This window comes from Mus caroli, unplaced genomic scaffold (genome assembly GCF_978045245.1).
Source record: "Mus caroli unplaced genomic scaffold, Mus_caroli_1 scaffold_5, whole genome shotgun sequence".
NCBI classification, from domain to species: Eukaryota; Metazoa; Chordata; class Mammalia; order Rodentia; family Muridae; genus Mus; species Mus caroli.
The window spans coordinates 94,785,689-94,803,845 of record NW_028227260.1 but is presented as its reverse complement, the minus strand read 5'-3'; the positions used below and the strand labels follow the sequence as shown (position 1 = coordinate 94,803,845).

General features: G+C 49.0%; 1 protein-coding gene across 1 annotated transcript; it reads right to left on the bottom strand.

The window, feature by feature from the left end:
* Nucleotides 1–267: 267 nt before the first annotated feature.
* Nucleotides 268–17,010, bottom strand: Arhgap4 (Rho GTPase activating protein 4). Its single transcript, XM_021152944.3, has 22 exons — nt 16,879–17,010; nt 12,343–12,550; nt 12,103–12,265; nt 11,835–11,897; nt 11,330–11,542; nt 10,232–10,360; nt 9,900–10,121; nt 6,407–6,508; nt 6,051–6,242; nt 5,872–5,956; nt 5,618–5,645; nt 5,314–5,416; nt 3,926–3,986; nt 3,763–3,840; nt 3,548–3,682; nt 3,347–3,452; nt 3,022–3,255; nt 2,873–2,946; nt 2,606–2,789; nt 2,218–2,310; nt 1,782–1,881; nt 268–806 (listed from the first exon to the last, which is right to left on the bottom strand). Exons 1-22 carry the CDS (start codon nt 16,943–16,945, stop codon nt 573–575), a joined length of 2,874 nt encoding a protein of 957 aa, XP_021008603.1. The 5' UTR covers nt 16,946–17,010; the 3' UTR covers nt 268–572.
* Nucleotides 17,011–18,157: the final 1,147 nt, after the last annotated feature.

Sequence of the window (18,157 nt, the reverse complement as noted above, 5' to 3'; positions counted from 1 at the left end):
CCCAGGGAGCTGGAAGAAGGACCAGGATAGGACCAGTAGACCTTCCTGTCATTCCTCCCTCTGGCTGTCTGCCTAATGAAAGTTGCAGTTCATTTTCCACATGGAAAAAAATTTCCTTGGACCAGGTATATGGTGGGCACAGAAGCTGAAATACAAAGATCCGCACACCCATAGACATACCTATGTTCAGGAATCTGTGATATAAGCAACCAAGACTGTATTTTTGAGAGCAGGTCCCCAGGTGAAAATAAACAGCTCCATGTCAACCTTCTGTCTTGGCATCTGGTCTCTAGCAGTGCAGGCTCTGGGAGTTGCCCTGCACCCTACCTGTTCAGCGCCCCACAAACAGCAAAGGCTATTACAAAAGCAACCAGCACACGGGTCTTTATGAATTACTGCCACTTCCATATTTCACAGCCACAGCCCGAGGCTTCCAAGCAAAGGCACAAGAGGAGCTCGTCTACAGCTTCCTTCCTTTGCTACCTCCCAAGAGACCTAGAAGAGGGCTGAGGTGAAGCAATAGGCCTAGGTGGAATGGTGGGCTTGGTGGTGGCTGCTGGAGGTAAGCTGCCTCAGACTGGCTTGCGAGTTGAATCTGGACCCTGGGGATGGGAGGTTGAGGGGGAAGTTGGAGCCCCAGGTCCCCGGGAGAAGACTTTGTTTTTGCTGAAGCTGCTGCAGGCCAGGGGCGTCAGATTTCGAGTTCCTAGACTGGGGGAGGCTGTAGATGCTAACCCATGGCCCTGGCGGACAGCCGTCTTTCCCAGGAGCTCCTTAAACACAGAATTCATGTTCTGTGCCACAGCCTAGCAGAAAGGAAAAACAGAGAGTGCCCAGTGAGTTTCTGCCAATCTCCAAACTAAGGCCTTGGCTACCATACCTTAGCTAGACCAGGCTAGGCCCCCTCTCCACAGGTCATGGGAGGGATGAGTTGAGACTCCAGACCACCTTCCCCACTCCATTCCACCTTCCTTCCTCTAGTCACTTTCAGTGTTACTTGTGGGATAGTAACTTCTTGATTTTGTTCTGGAGGGTGGGGGCAGCTTTAAGCCCTGGGTTCCCCCTCTTTCCACTCCTACTTTTTCTCTGGCTGACACCACAGCTTCTATCCATGGCCTCTGATGCTGTAAACATACAAGGGACTCCTGGATCAGTGTTTTCCCTTGGGTCTTCCAGCTGCCAGGCTTTAGCTCCTGTGTTTTTACCAGCCTGCCCTAGGATCCTTAGGCCTAGGAGTGCCTTCCTAGGCCTAAGACTTAGTAACAGTCTTCAGGGTTTTCCTGCTCAGTCTATAGGGTCTCAAAGAACCCACTGAATAAAGGGGACTCCTTAAGTTGTACCACTCATCAGAGCCTTGTTTTGAGATTATTTTGTTTCCTCAGCCAACTGCCCCTCCTCCTTCTCCACCATTTGTCCTCTCACCTCACTCTCCCTAGCTCTAGGTGCCAGCCTTGAAGTTTGTCCTGGAGCTCCTTGCCCATATCAGCCTAAACAGTCTGGCTTCTCTCTAACTCAAGAATGTTTTGAGTCCCATACCACAGCTGGGCTCATAATCTGCCCTCTCATCTCTGCCTCTGTGCTCCTACACTTGTCCCTGCCACCCTGTCTCTTTCCCCTTGTCCCCAATGTTCCTCCCTAAATTGTGACTTGACTTGCATGTCTGGTAACAGGTGGTAACTGGGACCAAGGAGAGTAGGAGCAATGAGCCTCACCTTGGGAAGAGCAAAGAACATGTAGAAAAGGCGCCCCCTGCTGGCCCCATAGCCAGACCTGGTTTTTACCTTATCCATTTCCACATGTCGTTCAGGGGAGGTAGGGACTAAACAGGGTCGTCTGTGCCCAGAGGGGCCCAAAGCCTCAGGTGGGGTGCCTAGTTCCAGCCTACAAGGCAGAGATAAAAAAGATTGGCAATGGCCCTAGGAAATCCTTGCCCCAAGCTGGCAGTGCCCATCTTAGATATAGTCAAGGAAAAAGATGAGCCTCCATAGTCCTCAAACTCTTCTAGAACCTCTCCAAGTCACAAAAAGGCTGACTCTGTTCTATCTACACTTAGTGACTTTTATGCAACAACTCCTCCAATCCCATGTGACTAAAGCCTGAGCCCACACCCTCAAGCTTAGCAGTGTAGGTAGCCTCTGGCCCACTATGCCTGCTGCTTCTAACAGCACACAAGGCAAAAAGAACCCTCTGAGGAGTTTTCCCAAAGGCCTGGCTTACCGGTTGGCAAACTCCAACGCCAGGAAGCCCTCCGGATGGCTCACAGATTCCCCCATGGCCTGTAGTCCTGAACCAGCCATCTGCTTCTCATCCCTGGGCAAGGAAAAGACTGGCTTACTTTGGACTCTTTCCTGGCTGGAGTTTGGAGGCCAATGGCCCCTGCCTCAATCAAAGGAGTTGAGAATGATTGTTCTTGAGCCCAACCAAGACCCATAAACTCTGGCTTGGGGTTGGGGAGGGCAGCAACCTGGGTTATAACAAGTCCTGTTTGAGATGTCTGAATGACAGCAGCTACTTCCAGAAGGAAGAAAGCCTGAAGATCTATACTCAGTAGGAGCTAAAAAGCAACCATGAATACCACCGCTCAGGAGATCCAAGGCTCACTCACCCCTCACAAAGTGTGATGTACTTATGGGGAATGAGCCCCTGCACACCAGCATGCTCCCCTCGCCACCAGTCACTTGATGCCCGAGCATACAATCGCAGCACATCCCCTCGCTGGAATGTCAGCTCCTGGGCCGTACGGCCAGTGTAGGCAAAGCAGGCCACAGCCTCCACAACTCCCTCCTGGTCTATGGGAAAGAGAGGGTCTGGCTGAGGGTAGAGTGGGTACACAGGAAAAAGATAGGGTAGAGTCTCCCTGCTCCTTTCTCACCATCCTCCTGAGCTGTGGTCCCAGTTTTCAACTCCAGCTCTGGCTCCCCAACGAGGCTCTCCAACTGGCCACCCCTGATGTTTCAAGCAGAGTAAGGCAAACTTGCCTCCACTAGACTCCCTCTCCCCCCAAGAAGCCCCCAAGCATACCCCAGGCAGCTGGCAGAAGGTGGTGCCATGCATTTCTCATAGATGGGGCCTGGCAGCATGGCTGGGGGTGGGAAAACCCGTGCTGGTTGCAGGATAAGGGTCTGGATCAGCTGGTTCACTCGGCCTTGCAAGGCTACTGGGTCTTGCCCAGCAGGCACAGGCAACAGTGTGGGCCCAAAACATACAGCTAGGTTGTAGGAGTCCATCATGTTCTCATCACTGTACTGGGCCAGGCTGGGGAAACACGCAGATCACAGGCAGGGGAACTCCAGCACTAGTGACCCCTCCAATCCCAACAGCCAACTGGCTCCCCAGAAGTACTCACTGGTTGAGGAAGGTGAAGAGATATCGTAGGACCACTAGCACAGGTCTGGGTAGTCTGAATAGCAGATGGCTCACAGGCTCCACCCGCTCACCCACAACTTCCAGTTCTGTGGCCAAGGCAGCCCAAGAGAGCAGACTGAGTAAAGCTGTATTCAATAGCACTAAGGGGTGGCTCTCCTACCTAGCTGGCCTCAGAGCTCACCTGCTGAAGCCAGGAGCTCATTAAACATGTCCAGGGGGAAGAGTGGGGGCTCCAGGCTCCGAAAGTACAGCTTTAGTACCCCAGCCACTGAGTCTAGGTCATGGGCAGTACAGCCTTCCACCAGAGGGTCCTCCCCTGTGGAGGGTAACATGCTAAAATGAGGAGGCTACTTGTGCCTACTGAAGCCACTGCCACATTTGTCCGTCAGTCCTCACCTCTTTCAAAGGCATCTCGGATCTCCGAGATCCTGGCCTGGGCACCTGATACCCGGAAAATGCCTTCATGTTGCAGGCCTGTGGAGGACAAGAAGCTGACAGGCAGAATCCCTTTCTCCACAAATACCCAGTGCCAGCATGGCAGAAGATAAGCTACACTTACCATTGAGATTAATGAAGCGAATACAGCTCTCCACCACAAGGGGCACAGGTTGGCCTGAGCTCTGGGGATAGAGAACACATTTATTTCACTAGGATATAGCAAGACCTCTTATTATTCTATCACGTTTCTCCTAATAGTGTTACAGTGGAGTTTATTGGAATTTCTGTGAAGAAACTGATTTGCTGGTGACATTGACATGGCATTTTGTCTTTTTTTTTTTTTTTTGCGAATTGTTACAAGTGTAATAAGGTAATCAAAATCCAGATGTTGCTGGGCGTGGTGGTGCACGCCTTTAATCCCAGCACTCGGGAGGCAGAGGCAGGCGGATTTCTGAGTTCGAGGCCAGCCTGGTCTAATCAATCTGATTTTTTTTTTAATAAAGGCAGAGTATTTATTTTTTTTAAATTAGGTAATTTCCTCAATTACATTTCCAATGCTATCCAAAAAGTCCCCAATACACTCCCCCCAGTCCCCCACCCACCCACCCCCACCCCTTGGCCCTGGCATTCCCCTGTACTGGGGCATATAAAGTTGGCAAGTCCAATGGGCCTCTCTTTCCAGTGATGGCCTACTAGGCCATCTTTTGATACAAATGCAGCTAGAGACAAGAGCTCTGGGGTACTGGTTAGTTCATTCAATCTGATTTTTATGAATGCTCTAGGTACATGACACATTTGCAAATGACACTGAGGTTTTTTCCCTTCCTCCCCTTTGAGACAGCCCCTCATTAACCTTAGGTTGGCCTAAAACTTGCTGTGTAGCTGAGGCTAGCCTTGATCTCCTGATCATCCACCCCCAAAGTGCTAGGATTACAGGCTGCACCACCATAACCTAGTTCTTTCAGATCTCAGCTTCATTCCTTTTTTATTTTCTGTTTAGAATTGACAAAATTTGGGCCAGAAGTATGGCCTATAAGCATCTTGTGCTGATCCTAATCATAGGGGAGAACTCTCAACATCTCATCTCTAAAAGTGTTAGAGCCCCAGGTTTTCTGAGTTCCTTAAGTGTTTCCTTTAAAACTGGATATGGTGGCATACCCTTTAATTCCAACACTTGGCAGGCAGAGGCAGGCTGATCTCTGTGAGTTTGAGGGCAGACTGGTCTACAGAGTGAGACTCTGTCTCAAAAAACAAGAAGCAAAGACAAACAACAATAAGAAACAAACAAACAGAGTTTCCTTTAATTGGTAGAGGCCACAAGGAAGCACAGAGAGACCTCAGCAAGGCTGGCAATAGCTTGCACAGGAAGGAACACCTGAGCTCCACCCAGGAAGATTGGGACTAGAGAACACTGAGATTAGGCAGTTGCTTGGGCCACCAAAGCTGGAGAAAGACAAGAAGGGACAGTAATGGTCTCTAATGAGCTGGAGTGTAGAACAAAACAAGTACCTGGATAAACTTCTCCAGATCACCTCCAAAAAGTCTCTGGTTATACTGGGATCTAGGATGGAGGGGATGGCTCTTGTGGGATTTTCTCTCTGTGTACTGGGTCCTAAGATGAATGGAAACTGCCTTTTAGGGGAACAAGCCATGGAGAAGTCTCTCCATCCCTATCCCATGCCACAGGCCCTGAACCTCCTAGACAAATTGGGATGTTAGGGCCACAGGGTGCTGGCAGTAGAACTAGAGTTGTGCAGCAAGAACAGGGGAGTTGGGGACCTATGAATAGGCCAACACCCCATGAAGGACTCACCAAGATGTCTCTTGCTTTTCCTTGTTACCTGGAGAGGAGAAAATATTTTCTTGTCTCTCAGGTTGGAAAGCTTCAATAAACCCCAGAGAGAAGAGGCTTAGATTGGAAGTTCAGGATAATCCAATGACCTACACTGGGTTAGTTTCTGCATGCCAAACAACCTCTCTGGTCAGAGAGGAGCATGGGCTAGATCAGAGGGATGAGGAAAGGGAAGCTTTGGGCCCCAGAGAGGGTATGCCTGGAATAGGACCCACCTTGTTGTATGGCCTCCTGGAGCTTTTCATGCTTGGCCTGCAGCTTGGCAAGGATGCTCCGGCCACTCAGATATTCCTGCAGCTTCTGGGAAATGCAAAGAGCCCCTAATTTCAACCTCAACTCAGCCCCCTTTCTCTGTGCTGCCCTTTGTGGCCCTGTCCCACCTGTCCAGCCCCACCGTAATATAGAAGGTTTCTGTCTCCTGCTGCTGGTTCCGTCTACGGCCTGTCTGTCGGGTGCCTGGGTCCGAGCTTGTTGACTTGAGGGACTCAGTAGAGGGGCTGGCCTGCAAAGAGTCCAGTATATCCCCATCCTCTGATGCCACCACCTCTAGCAGAGCCTTAAGTGTTGCCTTCAATGTCTTATTCACCTGAGGGGACAGTGCCAGGGCAGCAAGTCAGGACAGTATGGGAGGAACAAAGTCTAAATCTTCAGAAAGAGGAAAGCTATTGCCAGCTAGGAAGGAACTGTCAGGGCAGCTGAAGCTGAGAGAAGACCCTAGGGCCTGTCCCATCCCGGGCTGAGCCATCATGCCTCTTCTGTCTCGATGGTCTTTTGGTCCAGGCGACTCTGGATGTTTTGAGCTCTGGGCAAAATCTCATCCCGAAGTTCCATCTCGATCTGGATCTCAGCCACCTGTAGCAGATAGTACCAGGGACTGAGGACTAGGTCAGAGCACATAGCTCAGGACACATTTCTGTTGCTTGCCTCTAACTCCTGAGTTCTAGGATGACAGGCATTCACCACCATGCCAGGTTTATGGACTGCTAGGGAGAGAACTAAAGGATTAGAGCATGCACCCTACCAACTGAATTACAGTTTCAGCTAAGAATATCATTTGTATCAATCAGTAAGCCTCAAATACCAATACAAAGGAACACATAAAATATGTGTCATGTGAACAAAGAAACCAGTCAGTGGTGTCTGGCATATGCCTTTAATCCCAGTGCAAGCAGAGGCAGGAGGATTTCTAAGTGTGAAGCCATCCTTGTCTACAGAGCTAGTTCCTAGGACAGCCAAATCTACACAGAGAAGCCCCTTTCCCCTCCATGCCCCCCACACACCAAAAAGAAAAAAAAGAAAGGAAGAAAAAAATGAGGTAGTCCCTACAAGACAAATGCTGTATAAGGCCACTACTGGGAAAGTCCTTTATGTGTCAGTGCTATAGCCAAGCTCACAGAGATAGCAGGATAGTGAGTTCCAAAAGCTGGAAGGGCAGGAATGCAATCCTAAGTATTTATTTGGGACAAATGGGAGGGAAAGTGGATGGGGGTGGGGAGAGGGGAACCTGATTTGGTACTGGGTGAGGGAAAAGGACTGAAGCCTTGAGGGCCAGCAGAAAGAATAGAAACAGGCAACCTTGGGAAATAGAAGGTTGGAGGACCCTCCAGAATGCACCAGAGACCTGGGAGGTGAGAGACTCCCAGGACTCAAAGGGAGGGACCTTAGATGAAATGCCTGACAGTAGGGAGAGGGAACTTATAGAGCCCCTCCTCCAGCAGGAAGATAGGCTAACAAGTGAGGCATGGGGTTGCCACAGTCACAGCTCTGACCCATAATTGTTCCTGTCTGAAAGAATTACAGGAATGGAAATGGAGAGGAGCCTGAGGAAAAGAAGGTCCAGTGACAGGTCCAAAGTGGGATCCAGCTCAAGAGGAGGTCCCAAAGCCTGACACTATTACTCAGGCTATGGAGAACTCACAAAAAGGGACCTATCCTGACTGCCCTCCGAAAGACCCAACAAGCAGCCGAAAGAGTCAGATGCAGATATTTGCACCCAACCAATGGACAGAAGAAGCTGACCCTTGTTGTTGAATTAGGGAAGGCTGAAAGAAGCTGAAGAGAAAAGCGATCCTCTAGGAGGATCAGCAGTCTCAAGTAATCTGTACCCCCAAGATCTCTCAAACACTGGACCACCAAACAGACCACATACACCAGCTGAGGGCCCCCAACACACATACAGTAGAGGACTCTCAGGTCTGTGTTCATTCAGAGATGATGCACCTAACTCTCAAGAGACTGGAGGCCCCAGGGAGTTTAGAGGTCAGGTGAGGTGGGGGATGGGGGCATCCACATGGAGACAGGATAGGGTGGGGAGGAGGTGTGGGATGTGGAGCAGTCAGAGAGTGGATGGGGAGGAGGGGGATGGAATATGGAGTGTAAAAAATAAATTAAAATAAAATAAAATTTAAAAAGAAAATGAAAATAGACAGGGTGACAGCCCCATAGGAATGTAAATGTACTTTTTTTTTTTTTTTTGGTTTTTTGAGACAGGGTTTCTCTGTGTAGCCCTGGCTGATCCTGGAACTCACTCTGTAGACCAGGCTGGCCTCGAACTCAGAAATCCACCTGCCTCTGCCTCCCGAGTGCTGGGATTAAAGGCGTGCGCCACCACGCCCGGCGTAAATGTACTTTAACAGCACAGAACCTTGCACTCGAAAATATCAGAAATAATAAGTTTTATTTTATTTTATTTTAGGTTTTTTGAGACAGGGTTTCTCTGTGTAGCCCTGGCTGTTCTGGAACTCACTCTGTAGACCACGCTGTCCTCAAACTTAGAAATCCACCTGTCTCTGCCTCCCAAGTGCTGGGATTAAAGGCGTGCGCCACCACTGCCTGGCATAAATTTTATTTTTATCAATTAAAAAAAATGTGATCTATTGGGCTAGAAAGCTGGTTTAGCAGTTAAGAGCACTTGCTATTCACCCAAAGGACCTGAGTTCAGTTTCCAGCACCCATGTTAGGTGGCTCACAACTACCTGTAACTCTAGTTCCAGGTGATCTACTACCCACATCTGATCTTCACAGGTACACACACACATGAGGCATTATATATATATTTACACACACATAATTTAAATTTTTAAAAATAATGATCTATTTAAAAGCAGCCACAGTGGAGGCTGAAGAGATACCCAGTGGTTAAAAGTGATTACTCCTTTTGCAGAAGAACACAGAAGAGTTTGGTCCCCAGCAAACAGGCAGCTCATAACCACTTGTAATCCAGTTCCAAGATATCCAATGCCCTCTTCTGACTTCTGACTTCTGTAGGCACTTATATACAGATGCATACACACACACACACAACACACACACACACACACACAGAGACTTATTTCTGTCTGACTCTACCTCCCAGTGCTGGGACTAAAGGTGTGCACCATCTCTGCCCATTAGTGAATTTATTTTTAATTCAGCAAAGAGTTGGAAGAGATTTCAAAAAGAAATCTTTAATAGTGTTGGGAAACAGAAAAGGGAAAGCAGAAAGAAATTAGAGAATCACTCAACCTGTGAAATCTAAGTACAAGGCAGGTTGGGGGGGGGGGATGAAGAATAGAAGGAAGAGGAGGATATCAAAGGAACCCAAGAGCCTCAAAAGCAAACAGGTACACTCATTGCTTAGCACCAAAAGGGAAAATGGATCCCCAAGGCAAAGCATCACGGAATTTTACATCAGAGGAGAAAGACTATCCTAAAAGCTCCTGGGATGAGTACAGACCTCTAATTAGAAATGATGCTACATGCTGTATTTCTTCCCAAGTGTTTGTTATGAATTTTTTGCTGTTGTCAGTTTCTCTGTTTGTAGACAGGTTTTTACACAGAAGTCTAAGCTGGGGATTTCACTATGTAGCCCAGGCTAGCCTTAAACTTAGGATAATCCTCCAGCCTTAGTTTTCCCAGTACTAGGATAACAGGCATGGACTGTCTGTCATACATGGCTAAGAACAGTTTTCAATGTATAGTATATGGATAGTCATAGTGAACATTTGGACTGTGGTGGTTGCACTGTGTTTGAGGGCAGTCCTGTGAGTGAGCTGCCACCGAAAACTGCTCTAATGGGCCAGAGGCTATGGAATGGAGGACTGAGAAAAAAAAGAACTTTCAGCATCCTGGAATTTGTTTTCTTTTAGGGAAATGTAAATTATGTGAGTGACCCACAGTAGCATGAAGTCCAGAGACCATGAAACCCTTTGAAATGCTCGGTCCTTAAGGGTAGCAGTAGTGGGTGGAATAAACTAACCCTCACCTCATCATCTTCATGGGGCTGGTACTCAAAACGTAGATGGGGGCAGAAGGCCATGGCATGAACCTCAAGCACCTTGGCCTTGTCCCCTGGAGGATCCAAAGCCTCTAGAGCCTCTTCCAGGCTGCCTAAGCCCTGCATCTGGGAGGTTTGGGTACGGCTCTCAGCAGCTGTGTAGCTCCGGAGGGCCTGCTCCAGGGCCAAATGGAAACCTGTGTCACAGCACTGGGAAGAAGCAAGCAGATACTGTTGTGGCCCCGGAACCAGAGTCAAGGACTCCAAGCTTTTAAGCTCCAGTTACCATAGCCCCACCTGCTTGCCCATACAAAACTCACATCCATGAGGTCCAAGATATCGTGTAAGTAGTAGTTGCTGATGGCGGCATTGACACTGGCCAGGCTGAGCAGGTACTCATTTCGGGCCTTGGTGCACTTAAGTTTATGCTCCAAGTACTTGGCCTGACGCTGCTCAAGACACCAAGGCACACCAGGGTCACTCACTTAGAGACCACTCTTATCTCCACATTTTCTCATTCCCTCTGCAGACAAGCATGCCCAATGTGCCGCAGGTATTAAGTTCATGCTTAATATACGAACTTCTTTACTCTGCCATATACCAACCCTTGGTGCACTCAGTGCTCAGCCTTACTGTGCAGTCTCCCACTCAATCCCCATAACCTATCTCGACTCCTTAGCTCTTCACTGGCTACTTTTGATCTCTTGGCAAGGGCTGATTCCCCCTCCCTGCCACCCACCTTGCCTTGGTTTGAGTCCCCAACATGCCTCACTGTCATTCTCCAAAGTGGAATCAGGTCACATGGAAATAGATGGTTAAGTAAAAGGCATTCATATGCAGACCCCATGATGGAGATAAGAGCTAGGAGGATGTATGACAAAGCCACTTAGGCTCCACATAGGGATGACACAGAACAAAAGTCATTGTCCTCAACCCCACTTAGCATGGAGCCTCCCCACTCTTTCCAAGGGGTCCCCTTGAATGCTTCTTCTTGAGGAATGGCACCCAGTCACTCATCCTGAGTTCTTGTGCCCTTAAAACCTTAGAAGCTAGCAGGAAAAAGTTCTCTAGACTTAGAGTACTGTAGCTCTCTGCTTCAGCAAGGCTGTGGGACAAGCTTGGAGCATGATGTGATAGAATCATCTGTCATGGCCCTGTGGTTGTCTTTCCCCATCTTTTAGGTCTGTTGAAACATCTGTAACCTAATGCTGCCATTGTCTTTCTATATCCCAGAGCCTTCAGGTCTGACCAGGAAGGAAGAAGAACCTTGCTGGAGGCCTATGACTCTTCCCCTACTCTTCTTTGCTCCACGGACAGCCAAGCTGGGAAGCCAGGCTGTCCTTTGTAAGGACAAAGGCCAGGGGCCAGAGCTATCAGAGATGGACAGAGACAGGAGGCCCATGGCCTTCCAGGCCCACCTTCTCCACTAGCCTCCCTCCTTTCTTGAGAGAGCTCTTTCGGTGGGGCCCTGTCTCAGCGGTGGTGGTAGTAGTGGTGGTGGTGGCAGAAGAAGTAGTGGTGGTGGATAAGGCACTCCTGCCTGACCGCTTCTCTTCTTGCCGCTCCGCTTCCCGAAGTTTAGTCTCAGCATTCATGCTCTCTGAGTGGTACACATGGTACATCTTCTTGGTCTGCAGGGAGGCCCAGGCAAAGTAGCCCTGCTGAAGGTCATGACTAAGAAGAGTCCCTCAGCCCCTCTTAGCACCCCCAAGATTCAGATCTGAGATTTGGGCCATTTCACCTAAGTGTGTTGTTATTTAACTACTCTGTTCTCAGAGCATAGAGGGGCCCATGCCTGTTGCCCCCCAGACTCAAGACTCAGGTCTCCCATGAGCATCCATTTTTTTTGAGCCTGATTGGGAGATGCAATAGCTTGCAGCTGTTCCTGCTTCCTGTTGTTAGTAGACAGCAGGTCCTGCTTACTGTCTGGAGTTCTGAGACCACTTCCAGGAGCTCATCCTGCAACTGCTGCACCAGGTCCTTGCTCTAGAGATGAAGGGGAATGTGTGACCATAGCATTCCTCTACTTAATGCCCCCCACCATCCTGTGACAACTCATCCCACCTCAGATTGGTATGAGTTGACCTTGGACTACAATTTCCACCTGGCCTCCCATGCCTCTCAACCACAGATAGATCCCCATGTGCTTTTTTTTTTCCGGTTAGATTCTGAGGCCTTCCACAGACCCTACCTTTTTGACAATACGTCCCACATCTTCGCTGATGTGACTTAGGCGCTGTGCCAGGGGCCCAGCCAGCACCTCACTGAGGGCAGCACTTTCCCGACTCTGCTGCCGAGTGTGTTCCAGCAGCACAGCCCAGCAGTGCAAGGGTGACAGGAGAGTCGGCTCTTTCCTGTAGCGGAGGAGAACTCAGACCAAGGAGCCTAGGTCTCAGGCCCTGCAAGGCACTACTGCTAGTGTGGTACCTACCGGAAGCTTTGCTGTTCCTGGCTGCTGCCCCCAAGGCGACCACTGCGGCTGGTAAAGCGTTCAGCCAACTTGTCCAGGCCCCGAGAATACTCCAGTTCTACCTCCGCCCGGCGCCGCATGAACTCAGCTAGCTCCTGCAGCAAATCCCGCCGAAGCTCTCCCTGAAGCTCCAGGCAATGAAGCTGCTCACTCAACTGCCAGCGCATCTCTGCAAGGGGACCTTGGTTTAGGGCGGGCAGACATGCAAGCCGTGAACCAACCAGACCAGAAAGACGTAGGAGATGCAGAGACAGACAACCTGTCTGCACCAAAGGCTCCCTGGCACCTGACTGAGCTAAAAGCTAGAGCAAAGAACAGAAGAAGTGTGTCCTGAAGCAAAGTACTCAGGTTCAGAAGCCCCTGTGCACTTGGGAAGGGCCCTACGGCAGAAAACTCTGTACTGTGGTTTCTGTACAAACACAAGCAGCTGCTCAGGGGCAGGACTGCTGTGGTACTCCATCAAGCTGGAGAGACTTCAGGCCAGGTCAAACCTGTTCCATAGTAAGAGCCATGGCCAAGTGTTGATAAGTGAAGGGACAGAAGGGGCTGGACTAAGTGTTCTGCCTGTTGTTTCTACTGACAGTTACCCACCCCAAGACTTTTCCCTCTATCTTACAGGGGAGTCATAGCTGGTGGCCCCATACTACCACAGGGCTTTTGACATCTTATCTCTGGCCTGATTTGGCAATACTTCTTACCTCACCCATATCTAAAGCAAAAGCTGCCTAACCTGCAAGCTCTAGCACTAGTGTGTCCCCATCTCCCAGACCAAGGGCCCATATGAGCACCACAACCCACACCCCATTACATAGAATACATAAGGCACACTGTCTTGGCTTCTGGTAAACAGGATATGAACGACAGGTTTTCAACTATAACCTCAAAACAGGACATTACTTGATTTCTTCATTTAGTGCAATGTGATTTTGTATCTATTTCATTCCAGGCATATTCTAGACACAGTCCCTGTTCCTCTGGAGCAGGAACCATTGTGGGAGACAGACAGCATGGGAAAAGCGCCATGGTAGAATGAGCAGGAGCAATGGGTACTTATAAGATGGACACATGGGCCAAGTGTAGTGGTGCACTAGAATCCCAATACTCAAGAAGTAGGAGCAAGAGTATCAAAACTCAAGATCATCTTTGGCTACACTGTGAGTTTAAGGTTATCCTAGGCTACACAAGACACTGCCTTTTAAAAAAGTATACAAGGGGCTGTAAAGATGGCTCAGCAGTTAAGAGCACCTCTTCCAAGCCGGGCGGTGGTGGCGCACGCCTTTAATTCCAGCACTCGGGAGGCAGAGGCAGGCGGATTTCTGAGTTCGAGGCCAGCCTGGTCTACAAAGTGAGTTCCAGGACAGCCAGGGCTATACAGAGAAACCCTGTCTCAAAAACAACAACAACAACAACCCCCACCCCCCAAAAAAACCCAAAACCAAAAGCACCTCTTCCAGTGGTCCTGAGTTCAATTCCCAGCAACCATATGGTGGCTCACAACTATCTATAATAAGTTCCGATGCCCTCTTCTGGCATGCAGGTGTACATGCAGACAGAACACTCATCCATAAAATAAATAAATAACAGGACTGCACAGAGAAACCCTGTCTCGAAAAACAAAACAAAAGAAAGAGAGAGAGAGAGGAAAAAAATATTATATATATATATATATATATATATATATATATATACAAAAAGCAAGGGGGAGGAATCTGGGCAGGGAGCAGATGACCTAAAGCTTGTGGACTAGAATTCTCATCTGGATGCCCAAGGAGCTATAAGCCAAACAGTGGTCTCATTTCATTTTCAGGGTCCCTCTAGCTACTGTATAGAGCCCAAGGAGCAGCTACTACATTTCACTTGTCTAAGGAAAAGATGGTGGACATTGGGACTAAGAGAGCCAGTCTGAAAGGCAAGACCCAGGAGTATCTATTCAAAGAAACCCACTGTAAAGAGATCAGAATGGGTGGACTTCTATCCTGACAGTGACTTTCCTGGAGCTATGAGATGAAAAGCCTTGTTAGGTATTTCCTATCCAGACCTCCCATCTTCCTATGTGATTTCCTTTCTCAGTACGTCCTCTGCCTGCTCTCAGAGTCCACTCTCTGGTGATACTGACTTTTCCAGCTGCATGCATGGCCCACTCATCAGCCTTTTATACCACCCACTGGAATCCCTTGGGGGTGGATTTTGGGGATCACCTTTAACTAGGTCATTGAAATTGCTAAATTTCCACTAAGGGGACAAGTTAGGCAGATGGGAGCTGCTGTGTATGTATGGAAACTCCTAACACCGAAGCCAATGCAAAGCAGAGCCCACAATACCAAGTGTTATTGCCACCAGTCTCCTGTCTCTGAAGTGGGCTGTGCCAGCCACTCACTAGGATGAGTGCTAATGGTGCTGACTTCTATCAGGGAAATCTCCACTAAATGAGAATAACAGGGTTTAAAGAATGGCAATTTAAGTTCAAGTAGGGTCCCAAGAGGACCCAACAGGCCCTTCCTTACAGTGCCTGTCCTGTGTTCCAGAACTTGCTTGCTACTCATGGAGGGACCGACTACAGCTGCACAATGCTGAGTGCACCAGCAGATCACACTATTGTGTGGATTCTCCAGTAACAGCAATAGCACTTCTGCTTCTGAACATGCGCACCAGCTGGTGTCAAAGAGCTATAGATTGCAAGCCAATTGCATCTGAGGTCCACAGAAGGTAGGAAACTGCTGTTCCAAGACTCCAGGTTGTAGCAGAGCTTTCAGATCTCAGCTCAAAAAACCCTGATCCCCAACCAAGCTCTGGCCCTTGTCTAGCCCCAGTGTGCTCTTGGGACCTTGGTTGTCCTTTGTAGTGGCTATTATCATACATGAAATCAGCTGTGCACTGGCTGTTTACTGTTTTTCTCTCCTCAGACCTGTGAACCTCAGAAGGGCAAGGACTGCTTCTCTCCTATATAATAAGGTATTCACAGAGTCTGCAGCAAAATAGATGTAGTAAAAAAAAGAAAAAATCTGGGTGTGATGGCATATGCTTGTCATTCCTAGCCCTGGAAGTTTGAGGCAGAGGATGTTGCAAGTTCCAGGCCAGCCTGAATAAAATAATGAGTTCAATACTATCCTGTTGTACATACCAAGCTCCAATCCTACTCACCCAAACAAACAAACAAACAAACGAACAGTTGACAAAAAAAGAGTGAGAAATCCTGCATATTTGCATTGCAAAGCTGGGACCCAGGCCCCCCTAGCACTTCCTGTGAGCCAGGCATTCACTCTCACTTCTGCTGACCAGCAGAGCAGAATACATTGTCCTCCAAACCACGACTATGCTGACCTTTTAGAAATTAGAGTGCCAAAATAGTGCCCCTGTTCCAGCATAATTGGAAGACTTTCTTTTGAGGGAGGTTGGTGAGAAATAATAGCCACAAAGGCTGAACACCCTAAGTGAGCAAGGGCCATTTAAAAGATATTCTAGGGCCAAACTCCAGTTTCTCTTGATGGGAACTAACCGGCCTGTGTTTGCTGACTGAAGACATTTCAAGGTCCTTAGGCTTCAGGACATTTTGAGGAAGTAGGATGGAATCATTGTCTCCATCTGCTGGCTCACCCTCTGCAATCACCTCAAGCTGCCTCTGGACACCAAGATGAGGAGGACTGGGTCAAACTTTCAAAGGCAGTTATGCTCTCCACTATAACAGCAACACATCACGAAGATACACTTTGTTATAAATTGCTTGCACCAAATAAGTACATTGGAATTTCATCTACAGGTTGGAAAACTCCAAGGATCATATTATTTCTTCTCTTATGAGCCATTGTGCTCTGTGACAGGTAAGTCACTGTGTTTGTATCCAAAGTCTTTGGAAATAGGAAGAGAGCCAAGATATCTGGAGGCAACAAGCAAGTGGGGGTGGGGGTAAGGGAGGTTAGACACTGCCTCCTTTCCTGTGAAAGAGTTACCTACCACACCCTGAAGAAATGAAGCTGTCAGCAAAGAACTCACAAAGCTCTTTTGCATGTGATTTGCATAGAAGTGTTTGCCCAAATCCAGAGGTCTAATAGCCTAAGGCTGTAAAGCCATCCCAGTTGAATTTCTCTAACCCATATTCAGTCTCCTAGCCTGACCCAAGACCAACCACCCTAAACCTGCAAGCTAACACAGTGCCAAAGGGAGGTGAAGGTGCTAAGAATTCATAGATTCTAGTGGTGTTAAGAGTGAGGTGTCAGGCTACCAACAAAGTCAACGTGGCCCATTATACTCAGGCTAGAAAGCCACCCTCTCAGTCTGTCCTTCCCTCGGGCTACCACAGTCATTGCTGCCTGAGTGAGCAACAGGCGACCCAAGTTGGGTAAGGAGGCGAGAGGGAGGGCTTGGGCAGGCAGTTGAGGCCAAAGAGGCTTCAAGAAGCAGGGCTTGGGCTCCCTCCTCCACCCTGCTCCTGGTACCCCTGAGATCAGCAGCGGACACTTGGGGTCTCCCCTGTAAACCAGGACTAAAACACCCTCTCACCTTTGACCTGTGCGTCATACTCGGGTTGTAGCCCCCGCTCCCGCCGCAACTTCCCATGCGCCGCCATGGCCGAAGGCCGTTCGCGACTTCGAGTCCCAATGCTCCCACGCGGAAGCGAGGCGAGACCGCCAAGCGCAGGGACCAGGGGCGCCAAGGCCAGCACCCTCCGCGGGCTCCGCCCCGCCAGCACCACCCCCAGCACAGTCCCCGGAGGGGCGGGGCGACTTGGACCCGGTGGGCCTCTGAAAGACTAGGCACCCTTTTCAGGCTCATCTCTCTTGAGACAAGTTGCTCCTCTAACTAGATCACCGTGAGCCCAAAGTGTCAACATAAAGCAGCAATGCTAAACAACCTCAACATGTCTGGGACCACCTGCTGCTGTTCCTCATTATCTGCAGAAACCTATCTGTGGTTCCAAGTGTCAGACAACACCCCTATGGCCACTAGCCCTCAATACTAATGGACAATGGCACCATAGCTGCTCCAGGCTCAAGACTGCTCCTAGGTGGTCTGCCTCTGAAGCCTTCCTGGACATCAGATGCCACCCTCCTTCCAGAGTCATAGCCCATAGTGAGACCTATGGGAGTTCAGACAGCTGAATGGGAAGTTCCCCAGAGAACTGTAGGCTTATGTTCTCCCTGGGCCCCCTGAGGGGGAGGGAGCAGGGTTCAGCTACAGTTCCCCTTCTACTCAGCCCCAAAGGAAAGAACTAGCCTCATTTCCCCATAGGTAGCTACCACTTCCTGCTGCCGGAAGAGACTGTTTTTGTTTCTTTTCCCTTCCATCTTGCACCCTGTAGGGACCTATACCAGTGGGGGCTTTGAACCAGCCTAGAAACAACTCCTATTGCCTCCTTTATCCAAGGATGATGGTGATTTTATTCACCCCCATCAACTCTAAGTCATAAGGCAAGATCTACTCATTAACTTGTCATGTTTTGTTTTGTCTCATTCACAAGGCTTCACTTTGTAGCCCTGGTTGGCTTTACACAATCCAGGCTGGACTCAAATTCTGCCTCTGCCCCAAGTGCACAACCACACCAGGCTCTTCTAGTCAATTAGGAAGGCAGGAGGCAGGTGACAAGCCATCTGTCTTTAGTTCATTGGAGAGAAAGCCTCGGGTATACAGATTGTGGGTGATAGGCAAGATAACTTACAAAACATGCTTGAAGGTACTAATACAAGGGCATCCACACCTGTACTTGCATGCATGGATGTCAAACTTGTGAGCCTGACATGGAGATTTGGCAGGAGGGGAGACTGTTCTGGACTTTCAACTG

Coding starts and splice junctions, on each gene's coding strand:
- Arhgap4 (XM_021152944.3), bottom strand. CDS start 16,945: ATGGCGGCGCATGGGAAGTTGCGGCGGGAGCGGGGGCTACAACCCGAG. Junction 11,543..11,834: donor TGGTCTCAGAACTCCAGACA/GTAAGCAGGACC, acceptor GCCTCCCTGCAG/ACCAAGAAGATGTACCATGT. Junction 1,882..2,217: donor GCGTTGGAGTTTGCCAACCG/GTAAGCCAGGCC, acceptor TCTGCCTTGTAG/GCTGGAACTAGGCACCCCAC.